This window comes from Rhinolophus hipposideros (assembly GCF_964194185.1).
Source record: "Rhinolophus hipposideros genome assembly, chromosome: 2".
NCBI classification, from domain to species: domain Eukaryota; kingdom Metazoa; phylum Chordata; class Mammalia; order Chiroptera; family Rhinolophidae; genus Rhinolophus; species Rhinolophus hipposideros.
In genome coordinates, this window is record NC_138048.1 from 55277911 (window position 1) to 55304503 (window position 26593).

The 26593-nt window shown below is 36.5% G+C and overlaps 1 protein-coding gene across 2 annotated transcripts in view; it reads left to right on the forward strand.

Moving 5' to 3' along the window:
• The window catches only part of FGF12 (fibroblast growth factor 12), a 526765-nt gene that overhangs the window by 144828 nt on the left and 355344 nt on the right, over positions 1–26593 (forward strand). The window contains exon 1 of one of the 2 annotated variants that reach the window (XM_081028817.1): positions 20752–20883. The exons of the other annotated variant lie outside the window; for it this stretch is intronic. Within the exon in view, the coding sequence (XP_080884943.1) occupies positions 20793–20883 (91 nt within the window). The 5' untranslated portion in view covers positions 20752–20792. Of the gene's footprint in view, positions 1–20751; positions 20884–26593 lie in introns of those variants that run through there. 2 annotated transcript variants of the gene reach the window in all.

Consider the following 26593-nt stretch of genomic DNA (forward strand, 5'->3'; position numbering starts at 1 on the left):
TCTGTCTTCAGATTAGTTCATTTCGAGTCTTATGTCTTCAAGTTTATCGACTCTTTCGTTTGCATTGTCCAACCTACTGTACAGCCTATCCAGTGAGTTTATTCATGTACAGTATTCTTCATTTCTAGAATTCCCAGGTAGTTCTTTTTTTGTAGCTTTTATTTCTCTGCTGAGATTTCAAACTTCAGCATTGTGTGTATATTATGTTTGTATTTTCCTTTAAATTTATTATATATAATATATATAAATTTATATATAATAAATTTAAAGGAACTTCATATATATGTACATATGTGTTTGTATATATATATATACATATATATGTATACATATATATATATATGGCTGCTTTAGAGTCCTTTGTCTCCTAATTCCGACATCTGTGTCATCTTGAGATCTATTTGTATTAAGTTCTTTTACTTTTGAGTGCGGATTACATTTTTCCTACTTTTTTTCTGGTAATATTTCATTGTATATAGATATTATGGATAGTATACTTGTAGGCAACCTATAGTATGTTGTTTTTCTTTGAAAAGTAGTTTTGTTCTGGCAAGTGGTTAAACCTCTAGTGCTGTGTTTCCCCGAAAATAAGACCTAGCTGGACAATCAGCTCTAATGCGCCTTTTGGAGCAAAAATTAATATAAGACCCGGTCTTGTATAATATAATATAATACAATAATTATTATATTATATTATATAATATAAGGTCAGGTCTTATATAATATAATTATTACATTATAATATGATATAAGACCCGGTCTTATATTAATTTTTGCTCCAAAAGATGCATTAGAGCTGATTGTCTGGCTTGGTCTTATTTTAGGGGAACTACAGTGGTTTCTCCTGGTTTTATTAGAATTCGTTTTATGCTTTTTTTTCCCCATTTTGTTCTTAGCCTTTGACATGACTCTTACTATATGGGCATGATCTCTCCTCCGAAGCATGATCTTTCTGGCATCTCAACCCAATGTCTGAGTTGTTCAGCAAGGCTTTTCTACACTGAATGGGTTAGACTTCGAACATTTCTAAGCACTGGTTGAAGTCTTGTCCTTCCATTCAAATGAACACGGGACTTAGCACTTTAATAGCTGCTCTCTGAGAGCCTCATAGAGTTTTTACCTGAATATTAATAGTCCATACGGTATTTTGGCCAAGGACCTGAGGGCAACCTCTGTGAAGATTTCTTGCTTTCCCTACTCTGTGCAGTCCTCTATTCACTACTCTGTCTTACAAATTCGAGCAAACTCAGTAGCTCCAAACTCTGATTTAAACCTCCTTATCTCAGTGAGATTGACATTCTCTAACTGGGTTCTGACTTCTATGCTGCCTCTGGAAAATGGCCACAGGTGGAAAGCTGGAATTAATGTGGAGCTCACCTCATATATTTTTTTTTTTTTACTTAGAAATCACAGTTCTGTGCTGTTATTCAATGCCTAGAAATAGTTTTCTAATAGGTTTTGTATAGTTTTATAGTTGTTCATGTCAGGAAAGTAAGTCTGATACTAGTAACTTTGCCATGGCTAGAAACAGAATTTCTAGAACTTTATCCATTGTTTTCATTTAATATGGTACACACAATCCATTCTTGGCTGCCAGGGCTCCTGACTAGGTAACTCTCCAAATCTCACAGATACATACATTCTAGGGAGAGGAAGCTACAATCAGTGGAGCAACATTTTTTTGCCCCCCCCCCCCTTTTTTTAAGTAAAAGACGTTTGTGTTCTTTAAAATATTCGAAATATTTTAAGTGGAATTTTCATTTCATTTTCTTAAATCCATTATAGAACTTTCTTTTCTTGAATTAACTCTGAATTCTTTAGCCATGTTTTGGAAATCCTCCATTGGGTAGCCCCGAGCTCCCTTTCCGCCTTTACCTCCTACGCTGTCTGACCTGATGATCTGGTTGTATCGGACTATTATTTCAAAAACAAGCCCTTTCCCTTTCTTTATGGCTGAGCAAACATGACTTACTATGTTCCTTATGATTCATTTCATTGTCTCTGTTTTCAAATGTGATTTTACCCTCCTCTTGCTTCCCATATGTGGTACTTGACACATTTTACTGAGAATAGCCATTATGCTACCATTAATTTTTAAAAGTCTATACAAGTTTGATTTTGAGCTCCTTGTCTACTTAGCATAGTTCCAGGAACTTGGACATCATTGCTTCTTCCTGTCTTTCACTTCTCATATGCACTCAGTTACAAAGTTCTATCAATCACATATCCTAAGCATCTTAATCTGTTCCTTATCATTATCTTCACTGCATAAAGCCATAGTTTAGACCTGACAATTTCATATCAGAACACTCAGTCTTCTCCATCTCCATACTGGTACCAGAGTAATCCTTTCGAAACACATATTTGATGATAGCAAACCTTGAATTAAAATGTTTCAATGGCTTTGACATAATGAAAAGTCCAGATTTCCTAGCTTGGTGAACTATTAGTGTAATTAGCTTGTATGGTATGGTTTAGGGAAGCATAACCTAAAATATCCACTTTAATATCTACTAAGAAAAGCAGCAGTAGTTTGTAGTAAGAAAATAACATAAAGAATTATGTATTATATAAAAAAAAAGAATTATGTATTATAGAAATGTACACTTGAAACCTACATAATTTTACTAACCAATGTCACCCCAATAAATTTGATAAATAAAAAAATTTTATGAAAGGCTGTTTGGGTGGAAACAAACCAAGCTAACTTTTTTCAAATTTCAAGAAAGGTGTTGTATACATTTTTTAATGAGTTATTGCCATAGGAGATCAGTTATGGGAATTAATTTACTTTCCTGATTTTTAGCATAGTAGTGTCAGTTGTGTTTTTTTAATACAGTTTGTTTTTATTGATGAGTAAGAATATCAGTACATGTGTTTGGAGGGATGTAACACCACAGCTCAGTAAATACACGCCTGTCTTTCAATCTGCCTGCTTCTGGCACAGAATGATGATATTAGAGAATAGCTAGCATCACAATTAACAATAATGCTCAGAATCTGGCTAATGCATACTTTGATGAATTAATTGATCCCCATCCTAGGTGTGGTAAATGAGTCATGGTAGTACCAGGAAAAGTACAGATAATAGCCACACAGTGGTAAACAGAGAGGAGGCAATGAAGCAAAATCCTTTGGAAAGGAATTTAGAAATGAAAGACCTAAAGTCTGCTCCAAGTCAGGTCACTACATTATTAGTTGTTAATTATCATGAGTGATTCATTTCCCTTCTCTCGATCTCAGTTGTTTCCATTTGGACAATGAAGGCGTTGGACTGTGTAATATCTGAAATCCCTGTCAATTCTAATATTCTTAATTTATAAGTTAAAAAATATTTCCACTTCATGCTTCATATTTTAACTGTGTATCAATGCTTTGGGAATTAGGGTCTTTAAATGGCTTAATGTTTTCTCTTGTCGCCAGTCCAATTGACAAGAGCCTTTCTCTATGCATTCCCCCTTTTCTCCCTCAGCATATTCGAACACAATACCGGAAGTGTGTGTGTTGTAGATAACATTGAAAATGATTCACGTAGAAGTATAGCTAAGGCAGTCATGTGCAAATACTGTAGTAATTTGAAAATTTCTTATCAGTTCATTTTTTGACTTAACTTCTGGTCTTAGTCATCTACCTTCTGAACCTGCAGAGACCTTCAGTAAATTTTCTACCTAACACTTGGGAAGTATTTTTTAATTAAAAATAGCATTCTCTCCTAGCACATGTTGGCAGGGGGGAAGGATGACAGAGGCTATAGAGAAGAAAATGATTGAAGTTGCAGTGACCAAGAATAACCCTGGACAGTTCTATAGTCAGAATACTAGTTTAGTGGATTAGTGCTGGTCTTATGATCCTAGATCAAGTATTTTGAAGAACTATAGGTTGGGGAACATTTCCTGTTGGTTTTAGATTCAATTTTGTGTTCAACAAGCTCTCTAGAATCTAATATCATTTCTATGTGGCCAATTTTACTACAATATAAACTATAATTTGCATAAATACAAAGGTGTGTCAGCCACAATATAATATACCCTTGCAAATACTTTAACTTATTAAGTACAATCATGATGAGGCACAACTTTCCCCTAAATGAGTTGGTACAGTCCAGGAGATGAAAAGAGAGAGATGGGGGGTTTGCTGGAGGAGCACATGTGTAGTGAAGTTAACAGTGAACTTAGGTGAGGTGGAAACTCAGTTTAGTTTGTTTAGGGATTTCTCTAGTGTGACTAGTCTTGGGAAGACTGATCATGGTGACTCATGCACAAGAAACAACAATTAGTTAATAAGTCAGATGTCAATGGTTTATTTGCACAGGGGAGAGACCGCTCTTGCTGCATGGCCATTGGAAGTCACCAGTTTTTCTACAAAGGGTTTCATTGATAGTTCATGGAAATCCAAAATATTAATCACATAATTTCTTGGAATATGTACAATTATTACAGTGAGAATTGGGTATTTCTAAGGAGTATTTGTGGAGACTGGGCTAGAATCTGAATAGCTGTCTTTACCTTGCCCAGTATCTAAAAATCCTCATGGTTAGCAGGTATACTGTGGGCAACATGACTCGTATATTCATTCATTTATGAACAGATATTTATTGGGTATAGATTCTGACAGACATGGTTCTTGCCTCTGGAAATATATTGATTAATGAGATTAAAAAGTTCCTGCCTTTATAGAGTTTATATTGTAGGTGGGAGGGGTTAATAATTGAACCAGATTATCTAAGTAGTCAGATTCCTACTCTCCAATTGTGAATTGTGGTTTTGGTGTATCTCACATATTTTGATATGTGCCCAATGGCTCTTTTAGAGATATTTAATAGAGAGATAGTTTAAATTTATAGTGAAATTCTTACAAGAATAAAGTAATTTACGGGAGTGAATTTCCCAGATAGCAAAGCTTATTCCTTTTGGTATAAAACCTCTTCTAAAAAAAATAAAATAAAGAGCAAAACCTTATTATCATTTTAAAAATGTATTTTTCAAGTCCTGTTTCTTAGAAGATTCTGAATGTATCTTATAAATTTGATGGATTCCTAGCATCAGTATTATTACTATTACTAATTGTATTGCACTGTAAAAATACACAGTCCTGCTCAGAGACATGTTAAGGTATCTGATACTATTCATTTCCATACAAAATGGCCTTTACTGTTGTGACTTTTTTTGGGGGTCTGATATTTCTTAGTTTGATTATTTGTTTACTTTTTCTCTTTAAAATTATTTCTCAGTTTTTAAAGATCTGTCTCTCTTAATCTTCTTTTCTCCACTTCTAGAATAGTCAGCAAAATTTTCTGTAAACAGGTAGGTAGTAAATATTTTAGGCATTGCAGACAATACAGTTTCTGTCACAATCACTCAGTTCTTCAGCTGGAGCATTAAACAGCCACAGACAATACACAAATGAATGTGATCCAATTAAACTTTATTCTTTAAAACAGGTAGTGAGTGGATTTACTAACCCCTGTTCTGAAGTATGGTGACATGGCTATGTAGAGCAATATGTAAAAAACTACATAGAATTTTTAAAAAGTAAATAAATGTTGTATAAGGACCTAATATGTCCCCACAAACAAAATATAGGAAATTTTGGCCACAATTTTTATCACAGTATTTTTGGATACTTAGGTGTCTTTTCTTTCCCCTTTGTATCTTCTTTTCGGTTTCTGCCTATGTTGCAGATATTTGAGGTTATTGGATAAATGAATTCCAGATACACTTGCTTTGTGTGAATGTGTGCATGCCTGTCTTTACGTATCTTGAGTATAGAGCTAAAGTGTCTGTACCAATTAAGACCTAGATAAGATTGGTTTGATCCTCATTCTATGAATAGTGGAGGGTTCAATATGCCTCACCCACACCACCAAGTTTTATGCAAATTTTCAGGGTGGGATTCTATTTTTATGGTCACCTTTGGTTTCGATTTCTACTTCTGCCAAATCAATTCAGTGGAGAGATTGTTCAGCTATCTGTTCTCTAAAAAATTTGTTGGCCATTTCTACAAGTATGGTGACATGGCTATATAGAGCAATGTTTACATTGCTCCACATATGTTTCTTAGCTTTCCACAGTCCCTCCAGTTGGGCCCAGAACTCCAGGTTCTTCTCACTTGGCTATACAGATTAATTTAATTTTCTCCAGCCTTATTCCCAAATTCCTCTCGACTCTTCTGTACATTTTTAATCCACCAAGATGCTCTGCTGAACAAAAAGGACCTCTTCTTTCTTAGTTGAACCATCCTCCTAAGAAGGGAATTAAAATTTTATGTGAAGTTTTTTCTCTTATGAATGATTAGATGAATGGTTGAATGGATGGATGGGTGGATGAATGGATGGATAGATGGATGAATGGAAGGCTTGTCAGGTGTTATTCAGTACTACAAATTTGGCCTGATATGCCATGTGAAGTAAAATACCAAATATGGAAAACCCATATTTGGCTTATTATAGTTAGTTTTTGTGATTTAGGAATTATTTAGGGTTGTTTTTCAATGCTCGTACTCCAAATACACCTAATATGCTATTTGTATTATTAGTCACAGTATAGGAAGTGTTTTGTTCATTTCTCATTTGTGTATTTTTAAATAGCCTAATAATGAGTTTTTTTACAAAAGGAATAAAAATCTCATTTCATATGACAATCAACTCAAAAGTATTGAAGCAGAAAAGGGAGATCCTGAGTGAAATTAGTTTTTGAAAAAAACTGTCATCTTGTAAATATCCGTATTTATAAAGAGGACTGGAGGTAATGACACCAAATGCTCTGGTTTGTTTTGTCAATACTTTTGATATTGGTATGTTTGCTTCATTCAATTTGTTTATTCTTTTGAGGAAAATACACTGCCAGGAATCACAGTTGACAAGAGCAAAGCAGGCACAGGGCTATTTCTTAAGGAGTTTCTAGTCTAGAAAGAGAGACATACATGACAGCAATAGAGAAAAGGCTGGTGCTTCCAACTTCAGGCTTTGTGGAAGAGCGGACATTGGACTGGCCCACAGAGAGGTTAATAAACTAGAAGAGATGCAAATGACATTTTTGGCTAAGGAAAAAAAGTGAACAAAAGCTCAAAAATGCAAAAGTTTATGTTTCAAGTAAAGCAAGTGAAGGCTCACAATCCATTATCCATAATTTCTAAACCCAAAAGGCTCTGAAAAACCATTGTTTATTCTTAAATTTGCAGCAAACTTATTTGGTGGCACAACCTGACCTGAATTGACATGAGGTTGTTTACAATCTTTATTTATTCCACTTCTGGGAATATTTGTAGATTCTGTGGCAGAAATATGATTTTTTTTTATTACAGGTGCTGCCCCAACATTCAGAGATTTGGCTAATATTTTATGCATTTACTGTGTTACTTTTTAAAAAATTATCACTTTGTACCCTCCCTCCCCAAAACCTGCATTGCAATAAACACGTAGTCCTTAGTGTTTCAGATATGGGCCTGTGGACCTCAAGTAGCTCTGGGTGATGCAATATTGTAGAATGTATGGTCAGAAAGCTAGAAAAAGACTGCGATGGTTCTTGAATGAAGAAAGTTAAAGACATTTGAAATTCTACTTTAGGCTTTAAAGAACCATTATAGGCTTTTGAAGAAGGTAGTGAAATATTCAACAATGTGTTATCAAAATTAGTTTGTATTCTTGACCACACATCATTTTAAATTTCTCTTCCCAACCAATCACTAAATCTAAGATATTTTCCTTTGAGTAAAACAGTAATGTCAGATAAAATGCCTTTTGAAAATAGATATTTATATCCATGATTTATTCCTTTGTGAAGGTATGTGAGAGAAATAAGGATAGAGAAAGCAATATCTGATTGTGTTTGCAGCTTGCTCAGTGTCATGCCATATAAACATGGTCAGGATTTGATGTCCACAGAGGACTTTGCTTTGAAAATGCAAAAAATTGCTTCCCGGAAGAAAAAATAAGCAAGCAAAAACCCACAAGAAAAAGTAATATATTTCACATTTGATCACATTCTCTACAAAATAATTAGATTCTAATTAGGTTAAGAAAATCATTTGAAAAATTGAAGATGTTTTGTGTGTGTGTGTGTGTGTGTGTGTGTGTGTGTGTGTGTGTGTGTCTCATAGTAAGTTATTAAACTCTGCTCTTGGAAACAGGCAGCAAACATTTGGCAATTAGAAAATTAACTCTGGAATGGGGCCATCTCACTTTTTCTTTCTTAGCATATCTGGATAGTTAGTTGGTCTCTCACTTTTCTTGAGCTTGTAGTAACTGATAGGATCAATTAATAAAAGTGCATTTTATTTTTATTTTTAAAAATGTCATTTGAGGGGCTAGAGGCAGAGGTACGCATATATACTAAAACTATAAATTGGTATACATTTCAAAAAGAGTATCTGGTAGCTTGCCTGAGGGATATTACTGAATCCATTTCCTAGAAGTAGTATTTCAGTCCCTATAACTGTGCAGGGAATCAGAAAATGCCATCTAAGTCATAGCTTTTACTTTTCTGGACATTTTTAACATTTGACTTCAGAAGAACTGAAAATGATAATAGCATGTTTACAACCAGTTCAAGGCTCTCACTAGAGCCCAACGATGAAGCACGTGCTCCGCGTGTGTTAGGCCACGGAAGAAGTATTTTTTGATGCTGTCACCTTAAGGGTTGTAGTATGACTATTTGACATTCTTATAAGTTTTTTTTAATCACTTATAAAAAGTAAACAATACGCTCATATTTAAACACAAATAATATTTCTGATTTAAAAAGTATTCAACATTAATTGTAGAGAATTTAAAAACAGAATTGCAGAAATAGAAATTGATAATATCTACTGTTTTAATGTTCCACAGGTACTGTATAGCATGCGTTATATACATTATCTCAGTTAAACCTCACCCTGTGATTTATTATTGCTCTCATTTTACATAAATAGAAACTGTTGACTTTCAGAAAGGCTTCATGGCAGTAAGTGGTAGAGCAGAAGCCTAGAAAGCCCAATTCGAGAAACCCTGCTTTGAACAAGCTGTGATCTGCTGCCTCCCTTCAACTGCCAGTACCCACCAACATAATCACCAAGAAATAGCCACTGTTTTATTTTTGATTATGCTTTCAGTCTTTTTTCACCACATACATATATTTTTCAAACATAATTGAAATCCTAGTGCAGACTGGTTTTCACCTTCAATGTTGATCCTTTTAATAATTAAACCTACTAATAAAATGGTCAACCTGTCATCTTGGTTTGCTAATCCAGAATGGAGCTCTAATGCTGAATGTCTGGGTAATACCTTGGGTTAAAAACAGACAACAACAACACTCTCTCCCAAACAAGTGGGCATCATGCTAACACCTCCTCCTAAACCATAAAATAGCTGCTTATGTTCCTCAGCTCAAGGTGCCAGTGACGGCATCAGGCATGTGGTAGAAAATGGAAGGGGGACTGATTTTCCAAATGTTATCTTCAAAATCTTTCACTACCACATGTAAGAATCCAAAACATTGTTAATGCCCTTAAAGTTTTAGAATCCACCTTTAAGAAAGATATTTCCATTTGCATTTACATATTACAAATTTTGAATACAGGAATGGCCAGTGGGTGGTTTCTACCATATCCAGATTTAATTTTTTTAAAAGCTCTTTTAAAAACGTACCAATGCTTGTTAAGCAGATCACAGATTTGGGGGGACAAAAGGCAAGAAATCTATTTGTGGGGAGTCTATAAGTGCTATATTCAGCGTTAAACATTTCCTTTTCCTTCCTGTATTTTGTTGCCACAATATCTCTGTAAAGCAGGTCATTAGCCTCACTTTGCAAATGAGGAAAAAGAAATTCAAAGAAGTTGAGAAATTTGTCCATGACCACACACCGCTGGTAACTAGTAACCCTGGGATTTGAATTCCGGAATGTACGGCTCTGAAGTCTCAAATGTTTCAATTAATTTTGTAGTTGTGCAAAAGGCCCACCTATTTTTCTCATAGAGTTTTAAAAAATTGAGATGTAATTCAGATATCATAAAATTCACCCCTTTAAAGGGTACAGTTGAGGTGTTTTTTTGTATATTCACAAGGCTGTGCAACCATTATCACTATTTAATTCCAGAACATTTTCATCAGCCCCAAAAGAAACCGCATGCCCGTTAGCAGTCACTTCTTATAGAGTTTTGATGAAGCAAAAATCTTCAGAACCATGTTACTAAAAATGAAATTTTCTTAGATTCTTCCTCCAAACAAAAATGGTTTTTAGTTATTTATATAGATGTTGTAGAGAAGATATAAAAATAATCTCAAATAACAGATAATTGATGTTGCTGAATATTTTAAGTATGAAAAGGATTACTAATGGAAGTAATCCCAAAAGTTATCAATGTTGGTAAAATCCCCACCACTGCCACTATTCATTATCACCATTTATTGAGGGCTTTACTCTCTGGAAGGCACAATATTGAGATATTCTATTCCATTTAATTGTGACTACAGTTCTATTAGGTATTTATTAATACTCTATTGTGCAAAGAAGAAAAAAATAAAGTTTGGAAAAGTGAATCATTCAAGTGTCAAGGTCGAGAAGTAAACCCAGGTCCAGTATGATTTGGAAGCACAAGTCTTAACCACTGAGCTTCACCAAGTGAGATGAAATGGATTGAAAGATAACATAGATCTAAAATGAAAATGGCATTTCAATCCAAATGGAAAACTTACACAAGCCCAGGATTATTATTTTGTGCTAGCTCCTGGAAGCTTTATCCCCGTGGTTTGCATATCCATATGATTGGATCCTTTCAGTGTATACTTAAGGCTATAGAAACCAGATCTTTCTGGTCCTCCCATTAAAAAAAAAAAAAAGATAATTAACCTATCAAATCAGAAATGGAAACAACTGCAAATTCAGAAAGTATGAGACCTTTCAGGTTGGTGCTATAGAAACCTCTTCTCCCAGGTCTTTTCTTTTGGTCTTCCAGGATTATTATGTTAGACTAGGCGATAAAAGTGTTCAAAACACTGCTTTTCTCCTGATTTTTCTTTTCACTCCTTTTAAGACCGCCTTTATATTGATCATACCTGAAACCATCTGGAAGGTGTGTTATTGATTTTCAGAAAAGATAGAATGCATAGCACATGTTGCTTTTGTATATAACTACATATAAGGTTATAATAAATTTGATTAAGGTTTTATCTGCAGGTGATCTATGTGATTAGCTCAATCTTGAAAGAAACAAAATCATAATTATTCCACAACACTGGGCAAAACTTTCAGTTCAATTTAGCAGGTTTTTGCCAACCATCTCCTATGTTTTGAGCAGTGTCTCTGTATGGAGGGAGGTGGTAGTTGTGGTATTTCATAATGAATAAACCCCATACTTGCCATGAAAGGGAACAAACTGAACAAAGTGTGTGTGTGTGTGTGTGTGTGTGTGTGTGTGTGTGTTTGAGGTAAGAGAATGTATATAAAACTAATTGTGATATAAGGCATCATGAAGTGATAAGTCCTCAGCTTTTCCTGATTCATCCAACTAGATCAACCCTCACCCCTTACTTTAGATACTATAGCACCATGTACTTCTCTCCTTTTTTTCTACCAGTCACGGTTGCAATTGTTTGTATTATTATTTGGCTGAATTTTCAACAAGCACTTTGGTTCTTCAGTAAATCTCTAAGACATAAAGGCTATTAATAAAACAAATCAAAGATTACTGTGTGAACATTCTATGCTAAGAATTATGTCTGAGTGAGCCCTAAAGAGGAGCATCTAACCTAGTTGGGGGTTTCTTGGTGGAGGTGACATGCAACCCAGTATTTGAAGGATGAGTATATATTCACCAGGAGAAGAAGGAAGGCGGGATGCCCAGGTAAGGGGAACAGCATGTGCAAACATATACGTACATGAAGGTGCATTCCTCAGGAGTGTGAATGGGGTTAAGTTCACGTAGACACATGGAAGAAGATAAAGCAAAGCATCGATGGATGTTGGACCTGGCTTAAATTGTTGATAGTCTTGAATGCTATGAAGTCCCTCAGGGATTTGAGTGTTGAGGTGATTATTTTGGCAGTGTGGAGGCTGAATTGAAGAAAGTTGTACTGTTTTTCATAAACACGTTATTATAATCAAGTAAGAAGTGACAAGGGCCTGAAAGAAGACAGGAACCAAGTGGATAGACATGAGAGATGTTGAGGAAATAGGATCTCTATTATCTTTGACTGATTGGAGGTGAGTTAACAAGAGGAGTCCATGATGCCTCACAGACTTCCGATTTTGGAAACTGTTTTCCAAAACTGTTTTGCAGTTTTCTACTAAAATATCCAGCTCAACAGGTTTTGGGGGAAAGTGATGTGCCCAGTTGTAGATTTGTTGTTTTGGAAGTACCTGTGCATCACATAAGTATTCCAGGAAAGTCTGGAAATGTGTGATTAAACCTCTGGAGGGATCTGGTCAAGAGACATAAATCCAGGAGTCATGAACAATCTAAGACATTTAATATGGAGAGGAACTATAGTGTCTTATGGGAAATTCGGAGGTAGTTGTGATTGATTTGGGGCAGAGGTGGGAGATCAGAGAAAATTTCCTAGAGGGAGGACTGTGGCTTTATGGTAGTAGGTCTTAAAGAATGCATGGGATTTTTTTAGGTGATAAGAGTAAAATGCCGATTTGAAATTGTGCCTTGATTTTGGTAATGAGTTTTGACTAATAAGCAAATGTTGCTTCCTTGAAATTCACAAGTATTAAATATCTTGGGTTGACTGACTTCATATTTCTCACAATAAACAACTCATACTTGGCTACCATAAGGAAAAACATTGTCCTTCTATCTGACTCAGATAACTCATCTTTAAAGGTGTTTTTTTTAATAGATGACAAGCTCTGCATTTATTCAAAACAACTTGTTAAAGTGTTATTAGAAGAGAATGGAAAGTGCCCAACTGTAGCAGTAAATCCTGAAGTATTATTCATTTGAAAATTGGGGTTTTGGGGTGGGAAGGTTGGAGGAAAAGGCATGGGAGTCTTATTTATTAACTGGACTTAAGCAGGTTTTATCAGAAAACTGTAAAAACAAAACATGATTCCTTGACTTTTTTTCTTTTTCAGTCTGGTAAGCTAAGATGTACTTACGTTAAACGAGAAGCTAAAATGTACTTATGTTAGACACATCACAGTATCTACTAGTGATGTGATAGAACAGAGGGTTGGAGGTAAATAGAGTCTGAATTGTGGGTCCTGGTTCTTTCAGAAGTGGAGTTTGTTCTTTAGTGGACACAGTACTTATTAAATGTGGCTAGAAAGTTAGATGATGGCATTTATTAGGCTTGGACATTGTGTATTTAAATGAGAGCTATCTCCTTCAGTTCAGCTCACATTTCTTAATCTATATGAAGCTTTTTCTAACTGCTTGTGTCCCCCTCAAAAGATAGAATGAACCACACCCTTCTTTGTTCCTTCACTGAGGTCTGCAGCGCTACCTATATTGCAAAGCTGTGTTTTCTTATGGTTTACACATCTCTCTTCCTTTACTAGCTTTTTAGGGCAAATTACTACTTTTACTTTCTAAATATTCATGGAAAGAGTGGATGGATGGGTGAATGGATTAAGTGGATGGATGAGTGAATGGAGTTACCTTAAAATCTTACACCCTTTTTCCAATGACAATGACCTTGTTTTGAACTTCCGTCTCAAAATTTTTAAAATTTTAATTTAGTTTTATTGCCCTCCTTGTTGGCAAATTCTGGTATTTTAGAAGTGGGTTTTCTCCAATAGAAAAATAGGAAAATGACAGGAACAGACATTTTCCCCCAAAAAAATATAAGCTCTCAAATGAATGAAAAAAATGTTCAAACTCACTCTTAGAGACATGCACATTAAGATATCATTACAATCAAACTGACAAAAATACAAAGTAGGACAATACGTTCTGTTGGTAGAGCTGTGAGGAAACAGGCACTCTCGTATATTGCTAGTAGGAATCCAAATTTGAACAAGTCTTTTGAAGGGAAATTTGGCAATACCTAACAAAACTACCTATACACTTATTATTTGACTCAGCATTCCAATTTCTAAGAATTTACCCTGAAGATACATTATGAAAATATACATAATGTTATTTGTTGCAGCATTATTTGTAATAACAAAATATTGGAAATAACCTAAAGGCTACTACATAGGAGAGTGTGTGCTCATTGGTGCAAAAAAAGCATAGGGCAGATAAACCAGAAATTAAGAGACCAGTTACCAAAAGGGGTGGGGAGGAAAGGAGTGGAAAGAAGTGGGGAAGGGAAGAGGCCAGGAGGAATGAAGAGATAACGTGTATTGGAGTATACCTTTTTGTAAAGCTTTGAATCTTAGAACCATACCAATGTTTTACATGCCCAAATAATAAATACTTAAAATTAATGAATTTAAATAGTTAAAATTAACCAGTATGGAATATAAATAATAATAAGTAAACCTAACTGCGTTACAAATAAATAACTAAAGCACACTAAAGAGGAAGAAAAGAACTAATCTGTCACTTTGAAAAATAAGATTTTGATTGGATACTCTAAGACTACAGATAAAAACAAATGTGCATTAATACTGTACTCTAGTAATAAATCTATTTCTCGCAGGAGTATTGGTTAGGAATTCTTTGACTAAGTGTATACTAGGATTAAATGAATAAGTGAATATATTATAAATAATAAAAGTCAGGGTTTTCACTGTCAGAAAAAGAAGTTATAAATAATAACAAAGACTAAAATGAAACTTGTAGCATTGGATTAGAATAGCAGGTATTAGCTGTTTATATCTATATCTATTATCCACCTTTTATCCATCTACATGTAGATGTATCTTCATACACATATCTCTTTATGGAGAAATGGAAAAAATAAATGACATACGCATAGCCATATCTATACCTATTATCTTTTGATTATATATCAACATATAGATACAGCTACATATAGATATCTTTATCTATATATAGAAACAGAGAAATAAATATGATGTATGAGCACATGTGGGTTTGTATACATATATATGTATATATGTATATGATTCCTAGCTCTCTCCACTGTAATGACACCACAGGAACAATGAGCACTCTTAGCACCCAGATTTTGGTTCCTAAGTACTATTGTCCAATAAGAAAAAATAACTCGGACACATTGGAGAATTACTTAATTACAAAGCTGAAACAGGGAAATCAAAAGGTAAACCTGGAACATCTTAAGGAATTGCTTGAAAAAAAGGACACAGGAAACAACGACAAGGACCCCATGGCTAAAGCTGGAAAAATTTGAGCCACAAAATAAATAATGATAGCATTGGAGTATAATCCATGCCTTAAATATCCATGAGGCCATAATGATATAAATAAATATTGGAATAAATAAATAAGTGGGGAAGAAGGGGCCACTCTTTCAGAAGAATTCCCATTATTGTAGAAGGAATGAAGGAAATATAAAATCATTATGGAAAACAGCATAGTAGTAATTGCTACAAGTAAGGTCCACCAACGGATGCTAAAATCAGAAGATGAAAGTTTGAGGACAAACAGGATATTAGCATAGACTTAGAGTTTCTTCCTCAAGATATTGATCAACTGTAAATGAAAATAAAAAGTTACTTTACATATGGAAACCTAGCTGACACTACGGCAATCAATGTTAATATCACTAGCTGACTTCATGTAGCCCCCTGATAACGATGCATGTATACATCATTTCTGTGGCATTCTTGCCAAAATGAATAACCTTAGACTAATCATTAAGAAACACCAGAGATTGTACACCTGAAATCTATGTAAATTTACTAATAATTGTCACCCCAATAAATTTAATGAAAAGAAAAAAAAAGAAACACCAGAGAAACTCAAACTGAAAGACACTCCACAAAATATCTCACCAATCATTATTAGAAATGTCAAGGTCCTGGGAGACAAGGAAAGACTGTTAGAAATGGAAGGCGACTAAGGAGACACAGCTAAATGCAATGTGATTTCTAATGGATGCTGGAACAAAAAAAAGACACTGCTGAAAGCTCAAAAATGCATGTAGTATATTGAATAGTGTGGTGCCAGTATGAATATTCTGATTTTGATAATTTACTGATTTAGTAAGTTGTAAACATTAGGAGTTGGGTGAAGAGTATACGTGAACTCTGTACTATTTCGCAATTTTTCTGTAAGTCTAAATTTATTTCAAAATAAGTTTGGAGAAGAAGAAGAAATAGAAGAACAAATAAAAAAGAACAAGAAGAAGATAAACTTTTTTAAAAAAACACATGTGTTTGCTTTTTTTGAAAATAGTTAAAAGTTATTTGGACCATATGTCATTTATAAAGGAAGTTAGTTGCTAGTGACTGTTTTTGTGACATTATTTAATAAGGTTAATTTATTGCTGTCTTTGTGTTTTTAGGGTACATAATGAAAAATATCATAGACAGGGTCACTTAAACAACAAACATTTATTTCTCACAGTTTTGGAGGCTGGGAAGTTAAGCCAAGGTCAAGGCACCAAGATCCTGTCTGGTGAGGACCAGCTTCCTAGTTCATAGATGGCTATTTTCTTGTTGTGTCCTCAGATGGTGAAAGGGGAGAGGGAGCTCTCTGAGGTCTCTTTTATCAGGGCATTAATCCCATTCATGATGGTGAAGCTTCACAAAGGCCCTACCTCCTAATACCTCAGGGGTTAGGAATTCAATATATGAATTTGGGTTGAGGGATACAAACATTCAGTTTATGGAAGTTGCCTATCAAAATTGGATTTGAAGGTATTTCTAAGACAGAGGTAGAGGCCTAGTTTTGACCCTAGCAGTCAGTGGACTATAAAACATAGAACAAAGATACATTAGTTATCACACTGATATTGGTCTTTTAGTTTATGTGTTATAGGTTCGGTTTCTTTGTGAAAATAAAGTTGCTTTCCATTTGGTAGACATTTTGCCATTAATATACTCATGAAAAGTTTTGGGTCTGGCAAAATTCTGAATATTTTCTTACTGATTCAATGTAGGCTTTCAAGCAGATAAATACTGATTAATTGCACAGCTGATGCCAAGAGTCAACAGATTCCTATGTTTAATATGAACAGAAAATATCTTAGATAAGTCACCAGAACTCCCTCAAACAATTATTAATTCCTACAAACTGTGTGTATCTCTTTATAAAAAGGAAAAAAATTAGATACTAGGAATTGAAACAAGCTTACCCATTATGTACCAGATATTCCATTCCCTCTCATAAAGTGATACATTATTTCATTTGGAAACCACACTAGTGAGTCGCTTGCCAAAGTTGGTCCAAGATCAATTAAAAAACAGAACAAGTGCCTAACTTAAAAAATCTCAGTTAGAGACAGATACATAATTTAAAATTTGGTCATTAAAATAATATCTTGAATTTCAAATTTAAAAATGTAATTGCCAGTAAAATTTTGATTTTGGTTTATAGAATAATACACAGAAAGCAGAAAATTTAGAAGCTTTGCTTAAATTAAAATTTGCCACATTATTATCCATTATGCTCCTGACTACTACTGTTGGTTTTGTTTTGTCTTGTTCTTGGATGTTATGGTACCTGTAAAAATGTGTTCTTGAGAAATACTGCCCAAGATACTTTAGGAAGACTATGTTGCATCTGTGTGCCTAATTTTGGAACTGGATGTCACCTTAGGAGTTGCTTTAACAAGCATGCACATCGAAGTCCTGATAAGGGTAAGAAACTTTATTTTTTTAAAAAAACTAAGTCTGAGTAATAAAATTCCAGTGATAAATTCCCCTTTCTCTCTATTTCCATCAAATGACCATAATATATAGTAAGAAAATATTTTGCATTAAAAAGTTATATGCTCTTTTAGTTTAATCTGAATGCTTCTGAAAGTTCAATAACAATAACAAAAAATCTGTCAGTGTGATCCCTCCGTTTGCTTTTTCAAGTACTGTAATGATCCATTTTCTTTGTGATAAACACTCTTGACCATAAGAGTCCCAGTGACAGCCATTTAAACAAGACAGCAGGCCATTTAGATATTAATTGTGACAGTTAGCTTTCCTGCTCTGCCTTCTAAGAGTTTACAGTTGTTGAGGAGACAGAAGACTCACATGTAAACCCATCCTGGAAGGAAAGAAAAGAGCCAGTGCATTAGACCACTGAGGAGCACCTAGAACTCAGAAAGTTGGGAATAGCACCTTATCTTGCAAAGATAATTGAAATCTTCAAAGGACTTTCACATATCTTACCTGATTAAATCCTTGCAATGACCTTGCCAGGTAGGCAGAGAGGCTTATTATAAATACAAAAATCGATGCTCAGGAGGTCATGTGTGTTTTAAAATCACACATGGACCTGCTCGCTCCACTCGCATTCCTTTGAGGGAATCAGGACCTTGTCCTATTTTGTTTCCCCTATGTTTCAAGGAATAGCACTTATTTCAAAGTAAAGAAATAGCTCTAGCATTGGGTTCCAGAGCAGGAGCGCTCTACCAGAAAGCTCTCTGCCTCTGCTGCAGCACGAAGGACTATTTTTAGATGTTTTTCTTTTGCTAATTGTCTCTGCCTATGTGGGGAATTTCTGTGGTAGAATCCCCAGATGAGCCAAGTTTCTCACTAATTCCCGCAGAGACCGGAAAGGCGAAGGCCATGGCTTAGGTGGCCCTGGGGCCTCAGAACCTTCCCAGTGATAACAGTGCCACGGTTTTAACAAGATCTTCAAAGCTCTGCTGCCCACAGAGCTTTGGTGATTCCAGTGAACAGCAGTTCTAAGAGGTGACTGGAAGAAAGGCCTGGACATTTTTCTCGAATTTTGAAACTACCTCAAATTACCTTGTCTGACTGGAGCTCAATTCTGAAAGGAATTAAGAGAATGTAGAGCCAGGGGTGGCTGTGGGTTCACGAGGCCCTCCAAATGTTCTGGCTTTTTTCTACCACCTTTGACAGGAAAAAGGAAGAGACTTCTGAAATAGTATTTTCCCAAGAAACTCCCATCTTAAGCTTCAACCTGTAAGGACCTTTATAGGAACTGTGAAGGTTTAGCCTAGAGAAGAGAAAGAGGAAAGGGGTGATGAAAGCCTTTTTTTTTTTTTTTTAATTTATTAGTTTCAGGTGTACAAGACAAGGTTCCCTTGCAGGGAAGAGCTAACCAGCTAGCGCTAAGTGGCCTTGAGACAATGGGTGGAAAGAAATGAAGTAAGTTTTTGGCTAATGTCAGGGTAAAACTTCTAACAGGTTTTGTGCAATGAACTACCTTGGGAACTGGTGCGTTCTCTATACCTGAACTGTTTAAGCAGAAATGAGGAGGACCCTGGTATGGACACTGGCTTTCATCGGAAAGTGAAAGTGATCGAAAACCCTACAGGTTGGGAGCTAAGTAAGAACTGTTAACACTATTATAGCATTTACTTTATATCAAGTGTTTTCTTAACCCTCAACAAGGGGTGTATAAGGTAGATGTTATTATTAACTCTCTTTTAGAGATGAGGAAACTGAGGCACAGAGAGGTTAAATAATTTGTTCAAGGTCACACAGCTAGTGGGAGTTTGAATGTAGGTCTGTACTCTTACCCACTTGCTACATTGCTGTGTCCGCTAATGTCCCTCCTCACCCTGAGATCGGAGGTAGGGTGGAGTCTGGTTTCACTGCCAGTATTCTTTGTTTGCTTCACTCATAAGACTTCCAGAATGGCGCTGATAGCCTCCCCTGGCAACAAACAAACGAATGAACAACCCAAGCAACAAATAAATAAAGCCAAAGAGCTTGCTGTGAAAAATAATGGAGACCTTTAGACCCACCGGGAAGCTCCCTGGTCATCTTTGGGGCCAGTTGGCAGAGGCAGAGAGGACTGGAATACCGCCCCAAAGTAAAGTGCTGCTTTTGTTTGTTTGTTTGTTTGTTTTGATTTTCCTCTTCGTCTGCCTCTCCCTCTTTACCTCTGGGGTTCCCTTCTGGCCTCCCTTTCTCCTGCACCTGCCTTCCCACTGCACCTGTGTTCAGCTTTTCCAGGAGACTGGCAGGCAAGGGGACAATCACCAAGATGCCAATGCTCTATTTCACACCCTCTTCCTCGCCCTAACTTAGGGACAGTGACTTACCCAAGGTCACAGAGCGCCCACCAGAAAATCGAGGTGTCCAGACTTCTGCATCAGGGCTCCGCCCACACCTCGGCACACCTTTGCTCTCCTCGCCCTTGCCCAAGAGTTTTCTTTATTCCACATCCCCTCCTCCCCACCCCTGCCCCCTAGTTCCCTGGAGTCGCTTCTGACGCTCGCAGCCTCCTGGGTGCAGCCCTTGCGCGGGCGCTGCCTCCCGCCTGGCTGGCTGCGCCTCCGGGGCTCCGCGGGGCCCGCCTCAAGCCCCCCAGCCCGGGAAGACAGGCGCACTGGCCCCGGGGGGTGCCCAGAGTTCACTGTCCCGCTGAGAATAGAAGCAAGAGGGGGTGCCCTGAGCCACCAGTCCCGAAGGCCAGGGCGGGCGCGGGACCCCGCCCGCGTCCCTCCGGGCGCCGCCACCCGGTAGGGGGCTTCGATCCACTCACCCTCCCGCCCTCAGAGCAGCCGCCTACGTGGAGAGGTCCCAGAGTGTCACGTGGGACCCCACGGGGGTGTGGCCGTGCCTCTGTCTCCCCAGGGTGCCCCCTGCCCCGCGGCACTTCTTCCCCCGCCGCCTGCGGTGACCACCGCGCAGTGCGGCGCGCCTGGCCCGCCCTCGGGTCCTGCCCCGGCCAGGTGCGGACGGCTCTCCACCTGGGTGGTTCGCGCCATGGGCAGACCCGGCTTTCCGAGGCAGGCCGCCGTTGGGTTGGACAATTAGCGGAGGTGGGCGGGGAGTTGACGAACCCCACACGCGAGCTTCTCGATGAAGATTCTTGAGCTTTCTTTGAAGAAAGGAGTGCATATGCTGCAGTGTCTCTGTGGAAGGAGCCTGAGGACTAGCAACAGCCTAAGTGGTGAGAAAAAGGGTCTTTCCTTGGCCCTGACTTCCCCCCACCCCCACCCCCACCCCGCGTGCCTTTCTGGTTCCCTCTCCTCTTCCCGGCCTCCTCCGTTCAGCGCAGTAAGTGGTGGAGGGAAGGCGGTTCCCCGCCAGGGCGAGATGATCACCCCGCCGCGGGTTCTGTCTTCGCTGGCTTTCCTTGTTGTTTTTTTTTCTTTTTTTTTTTTTTCTTTTCTTTTTTTAATCCCTGAAGTCACCAGCGCTTTAAAGACACGTTAGCGCCCGAGCTGTAACCTGCCGGTCTCCTTTCCAAGGGTGCTCTAAGTGACCGGCTTTCGCACTTCCTCGTGGCTCCCTCCTTGTGACTTGCGAGGGTGGCCCGCGACTTGGAGTTGCTCAGTGACTCCTCTGAGAAGTTGCTGGTGTGTTCCACAGGAGAAGGGACTTTTAAACAGGTGGCTCACAGGCAGGTACCTTTTACTTGTCTTGCTTTGTCTGAAAAGTAGACGTCTGGCCATCATCGGAGAGTGCGTTTTGCCCTGGAGATCAAGCAGTTTCCGACGTCCTTGCTCAAACAGGAGAGTCCCAATGAGCCCTGGGCTTAACCAACTGGGTCCCTCAGGGATGGCACGGGTTGGGGGAAAGAAAGAAAATCAAGCCCTTTAAATGACCTGCAATATTGAGAAAATCAATTTGGAAATGTAATGAAAATATCAAGCTAAAACCAAACAAGAATGATACTTTCCTGCAAAAAACTTGGCAAATGTGTGCTGTTGCACAGCATTTTCCATTGTCCATCTCTCTCTTTTTAAGGTGTTAAGTTCCCTTTAAAATGATTATGTCTAGTAATTTTACAAGTGCTAATCCAGTTTTTCTGGCTGGTTTTCATTTCACAAAATGGGGATAAGATGTAAGGAGAGAGAAAAGGTACCCCTCTTACGTCTAAAGTGTCTCTTTTTAAAATAATTTTTTATCCATGAATCCCAAATAACTTTAATGTTCAAAATTTAACAATAGCGTAATAGATTTTAATGTTTAAAACTTCATATGTTATTCTGGGGGATCTGATTCACTTGCTTACGTGCCTATTTTCACTCTGTTCTGGAGCTATGAAGATTATATTTGGAAAGATTAGAATATATATAGGCTTCATTCATCCTTTCTATATCTTTGACTTTCTGGTTAGTCATCACTCCAAATGAAAAACAAAACTACCTTAAAAGAACTAATTAGATAATTTAACTAATATGTGAGATTTAAGAATGTATCTTTTTGAAATGAAATCAGCCATGAGATCTCATGCTTTTACTTTTGTTCAGTTCAGATTATTTAAACATTCTTTTTTTTGCAATCATGTTTATAAGTGCTAAAACATTCTAAGCCACTTACATTTTAAACTAACATGATTGATATTAAAGCTCTATGTTTTAAAAATGCATATTACAGGAAACCAGTAGAGATGTATGTTAATATTACAAAGACAATTTTCTTTGTCTACATTAAAGAAAATATAAATAGATTGTAACTTGAATATGTTTCGTAGATGTGAAAAATTTTAAAGTATCTTCAGAGTGTAATGAAGACAGGGCACTTCCTCATGTAAAAATAGGTAACTTACTCTGTTTACGTGCAAAGTCAGTTTCCCTAAACAGAAGTGATAACATATGTGATTGGGCAGCATAGGTTGTTGCAGGATCATGGGACTTAGAGTCCGAAGACGTAGTTAAAAAGCAGTCTCAATAAAATCACTACCCATCTTTTAAATTCATTATAATCACCTGAAAAAAGTGGGCAGATAATTAAAATAGCCCTAGCCTGGTTCCTATATTTTATTTAATCTTAGATTTTTACATGTGATCCTATGAAAACTGTTGCACTTATACATGCATTTTTACTTAGTGGGGTAGTTTATTATACTGGGGAACTTTCGCTCTAGGGGAATGCTTTTAAAATGGTGTAGTCACAAGTGGTGAAGATGAAGGTTTCTTCACACCCTTCCCACAGAGAGAGGTAATATACAGATTATAGACTCTTTCTGGGAACTACATTGCCTTTATTCAAATTGTGACTTTTCTTAGCTTATGATCTTGGATAACCTAACATGCTTTTGCTGTTCCTCATTTTAAGCATAAATGTAAATTATTATGTTAATAGTATCTATCCCATAGGTTGTTGTAAAAATTGAGTCAATTAATAACAGCTAAAGATTTATTGAACTATCACTATATGTCAGACATTGTTCTAAGAACTTTGAGCTTATCGTATACATGTTCTATATATTTTACATTTATTATTATGTTCCATTTTAAAATAATTTCTTTCATGTGACTTGTGCTGTTAGCATGACATCACAGCAGTTCTGCATGAAATGTTATGCCCAGTGTGTGCATACAAATGGAGGTAAAGATATCAGATACATTTTCATGGAGCAAATTTATGAAAATAGAGCTGGAATTTTCTATTTTAAAGAAATTTTACTATTTTAATTTTAGAAATAAATTTTATATTTAAATTTTAAATAAATATTAAATTCTATTTCAATTTAAAAATAGAAATAGAAATTTACTAGTTTAATTTTTAAATATACCTAAAGAGAAATATAATAATATTTGGAACCATATAATCATGAGTGCAAAGTTTTATGCCAGCTACTTCTTCCCCATTACTTTACAGTTGAGGGCCACAGGAGACGATTGACATAATTTGTTATAAGAGGTTGAGAGATTCTATTAATGTAATGCTGAATTTTTGGAATTGTAAACATTTCAATATTTTATTCAGGTTTTATTAAATAAATGGTTTTAAGAAAATACAAAAATAATCATTACTATCTTTGAGCTTTTTAGTATAATTAAAATATTTTATCTCTCCTGTCTTTTCTCTTGTCTAATTTATGCCTTAAATTAGTTTATAAATGTTTTGCACTTTATTTAGTATAGAGCTAGCATGAGTTATCAAATAGAAGACAATTTCAGACAAGGTTGTATCAGCTGGCTGTATATTGAAGGGTTATAGGTTTTAACTTCTCTATGGGACAGTCAAGTAATCTGAGAAAAAATAATTGCAAAGCAGTTATTGCTTTAAGCTTATTTGTCAGGAAGGGGTTCTCTACAAAGATAGTATTATACAGTTGTTTTCAGCTCCACACTACCTTTACTTCTAAGTATTTACATAGTCCTTTAATCTTGTTACTTTTTCTTCAAAGATGTAGGTAACAAGTACCCTCCAAAATTGGGACAAATGACAATAATGTATTTCTAATTAGAGGATATTTTAGACTCAAATTCAATCTTTAGAAAACCACTAAGTAAAAAACAAATGACAAAATCCACCTTCTGAAGCCATGTACTCAGGTGTTCACAATGTTTTCATTTTGAAATGTGGGTGACTTCAGTGCATAAGTGCCTTCAATTAGCCAATCTTGGAAAACTTGATTAAAGGATAATTGACGATTTATTCGTGGCAGTTATATTTGTTGTAGAATCTTTTGCTTTTTTTTTTTCTTTGAGCTGGTTTTTATTTCCTGAGCTTAAATTTTTCACAATTTCAATGAGGCCCCAATGGCTAAAATGAACATGATTTATGCAATATACAAAATGTCCATACCTTTTATTTGGCTTTCATTTTTAGCTGGATATTTTTGTTGTTTTACATGAGATTTTCATTGTTAATGTTAAAAAGCTCAAGAAGTCAGTGTTTATTATTAGTTCATTTTTCTTATAGTACTTTTAACTAGCAATTTGCTATGTGCTATTGTGTGCAAATGTAGTAGTCATTACTACTTTTCACCAAATATTTTGGGTTCCCCTCTTGGGCACATTGTAGGTTGGCATTACCCGATTCCCTTGAAGTTAGTTGTGGCCATATGACTAGCATTAGCAAATGAAATGTGAGCAGAAGTGATGTATTTCATTTCCACATGGAAGCTTTAATAGAGCACAATTCACCACAGGCTCTTTCCTTCCAATGGTGTTCCAGGTAATAGTTGTCCATTAGCCTATGTCCTGAGTATCTGTAGTAAACAGAGCTCCACTGTGTGACCCATGCTGGACATTTAACCCAAATGAGAAGGGAATACACCTTTTTGTAAGTAACTTAGATTTTTGAGGTCATTCATTATCTGGCCTGTCATGATTGAAACAGTAAGACAATATCATTTAAAGTAATAAAATTGAATGGAAGGTTATGAGCTATGTTTAAGGTTTTTTCCAATCAAACACTCCAATGTCTCTATGATATCATCTTTAGTATATAACAAATAGATGTATTATTTTCCTTTCATAATTTAGAATACTTAGATTGCCATAGTATGAGGTTTTGTCATCACCCTTCTAGTTAGTGTGGTTCCTGAGCCTAGTGAAGAAAGATGTTGTTTCTTAAATGGTATTTATCTTTTCCCCAAAGATGTCAAGAAGCCCCACTGATGTCTGAGATTATTCTTTCGAAGTTGTACTTTAATGGCAAGGCCCTTAAAGACACTGTAGCTCCTGACCACTTTCTCTGAACTGTGGAGATTACCTTTTGATGCCCTCCAGTGTATTCTGGAAAGGAAGAATTAGCTCCATGACCAGAAAAGCGGTGACAGCGTGTCAGCTCTTATCACGACGGTAATTTTGCTGGACAAAGGAAAATGCAAAAACACACACAAAAATGTTTTCTTCTCCTAGCTTATAAACTAAGAGCTGTGTGCATTGGCAGAAAACCAGGGTGGCACTTTATGGTGAAGGGGTTATACTGAGTGCTGTATGGAGCAGCAATGCATTTGCCTGGCTCTGGGTTAAGCAGAGCAAAGAGAGGAGGGAAGCCAGACTTTTTCCAAAATGTAAGATACTTCTATCATGCAAACTAGCCCTCCACAATTGGTACCACTCCTTTGTTTCTGCCTATATCTGATCATTGAAAATTAAAGAAACATGTATCTGGCTTCGGGGTTGCCATTTTTTAAATCAGCAAACACTCCTTGAAGAACGAGTGCATGCCAGGTTCTCTGTTAGGCACTGGAGACCCAGCAGGGAAATATATATGTACAAGAAAGAGGTATAATACTAGGCAGGGTATGATACATGCCAAAAGAGGAGTGCCTGGGAGCCTCGGATTGGTTCAGTTTAACCTCTTACCTGGGCTAATGTCCTATTGTAAGAATCACCCCAAGGAAGGAATAACTATTTCTGCCTGGGATTTATGTTAATCTCCCTGAGCTTGAAAAGCATTTAGGAGTTTGAAAGGTAGGCCGCGGTGGGGCAGATAGGGGCTCTAATGGAAAGAAATAGTACCTTTGGATATTTTACTGGAAAAATGTGTTTGAATAAAAATAAGATGCAGATATAAACAAGCAATTTTTACAAAGATACTACAACTCAATTCAAGCCTACCTAGCACTGTTCATATTTAGATATCCTGCTAGTTATTTATGTTATATCTCTCCTTTGCACCTACTTCAATATCAGTTCATTTACTCAAGGCCAGATATAATTCATCAGCTTCTAAGAAAGGTGCAAGTTCTATTCTCTGGTATCAGAGGTAGAAAGGTACATCCAGGGGGGTACTTAGAGATCTGTTTCCTCAATTTCCATGGAATATCTTAAAACAATGAAAGTTTCCTTTGTACAACTTAGTGTATGAAATTGCTATCTTTATGACGTGGTTTTTGTTGTTGTTGTTGTACAATGTTATGAATGCCATGCTGGACTATTTCTTCTAATGACATTCAATGTTCCAGGGCA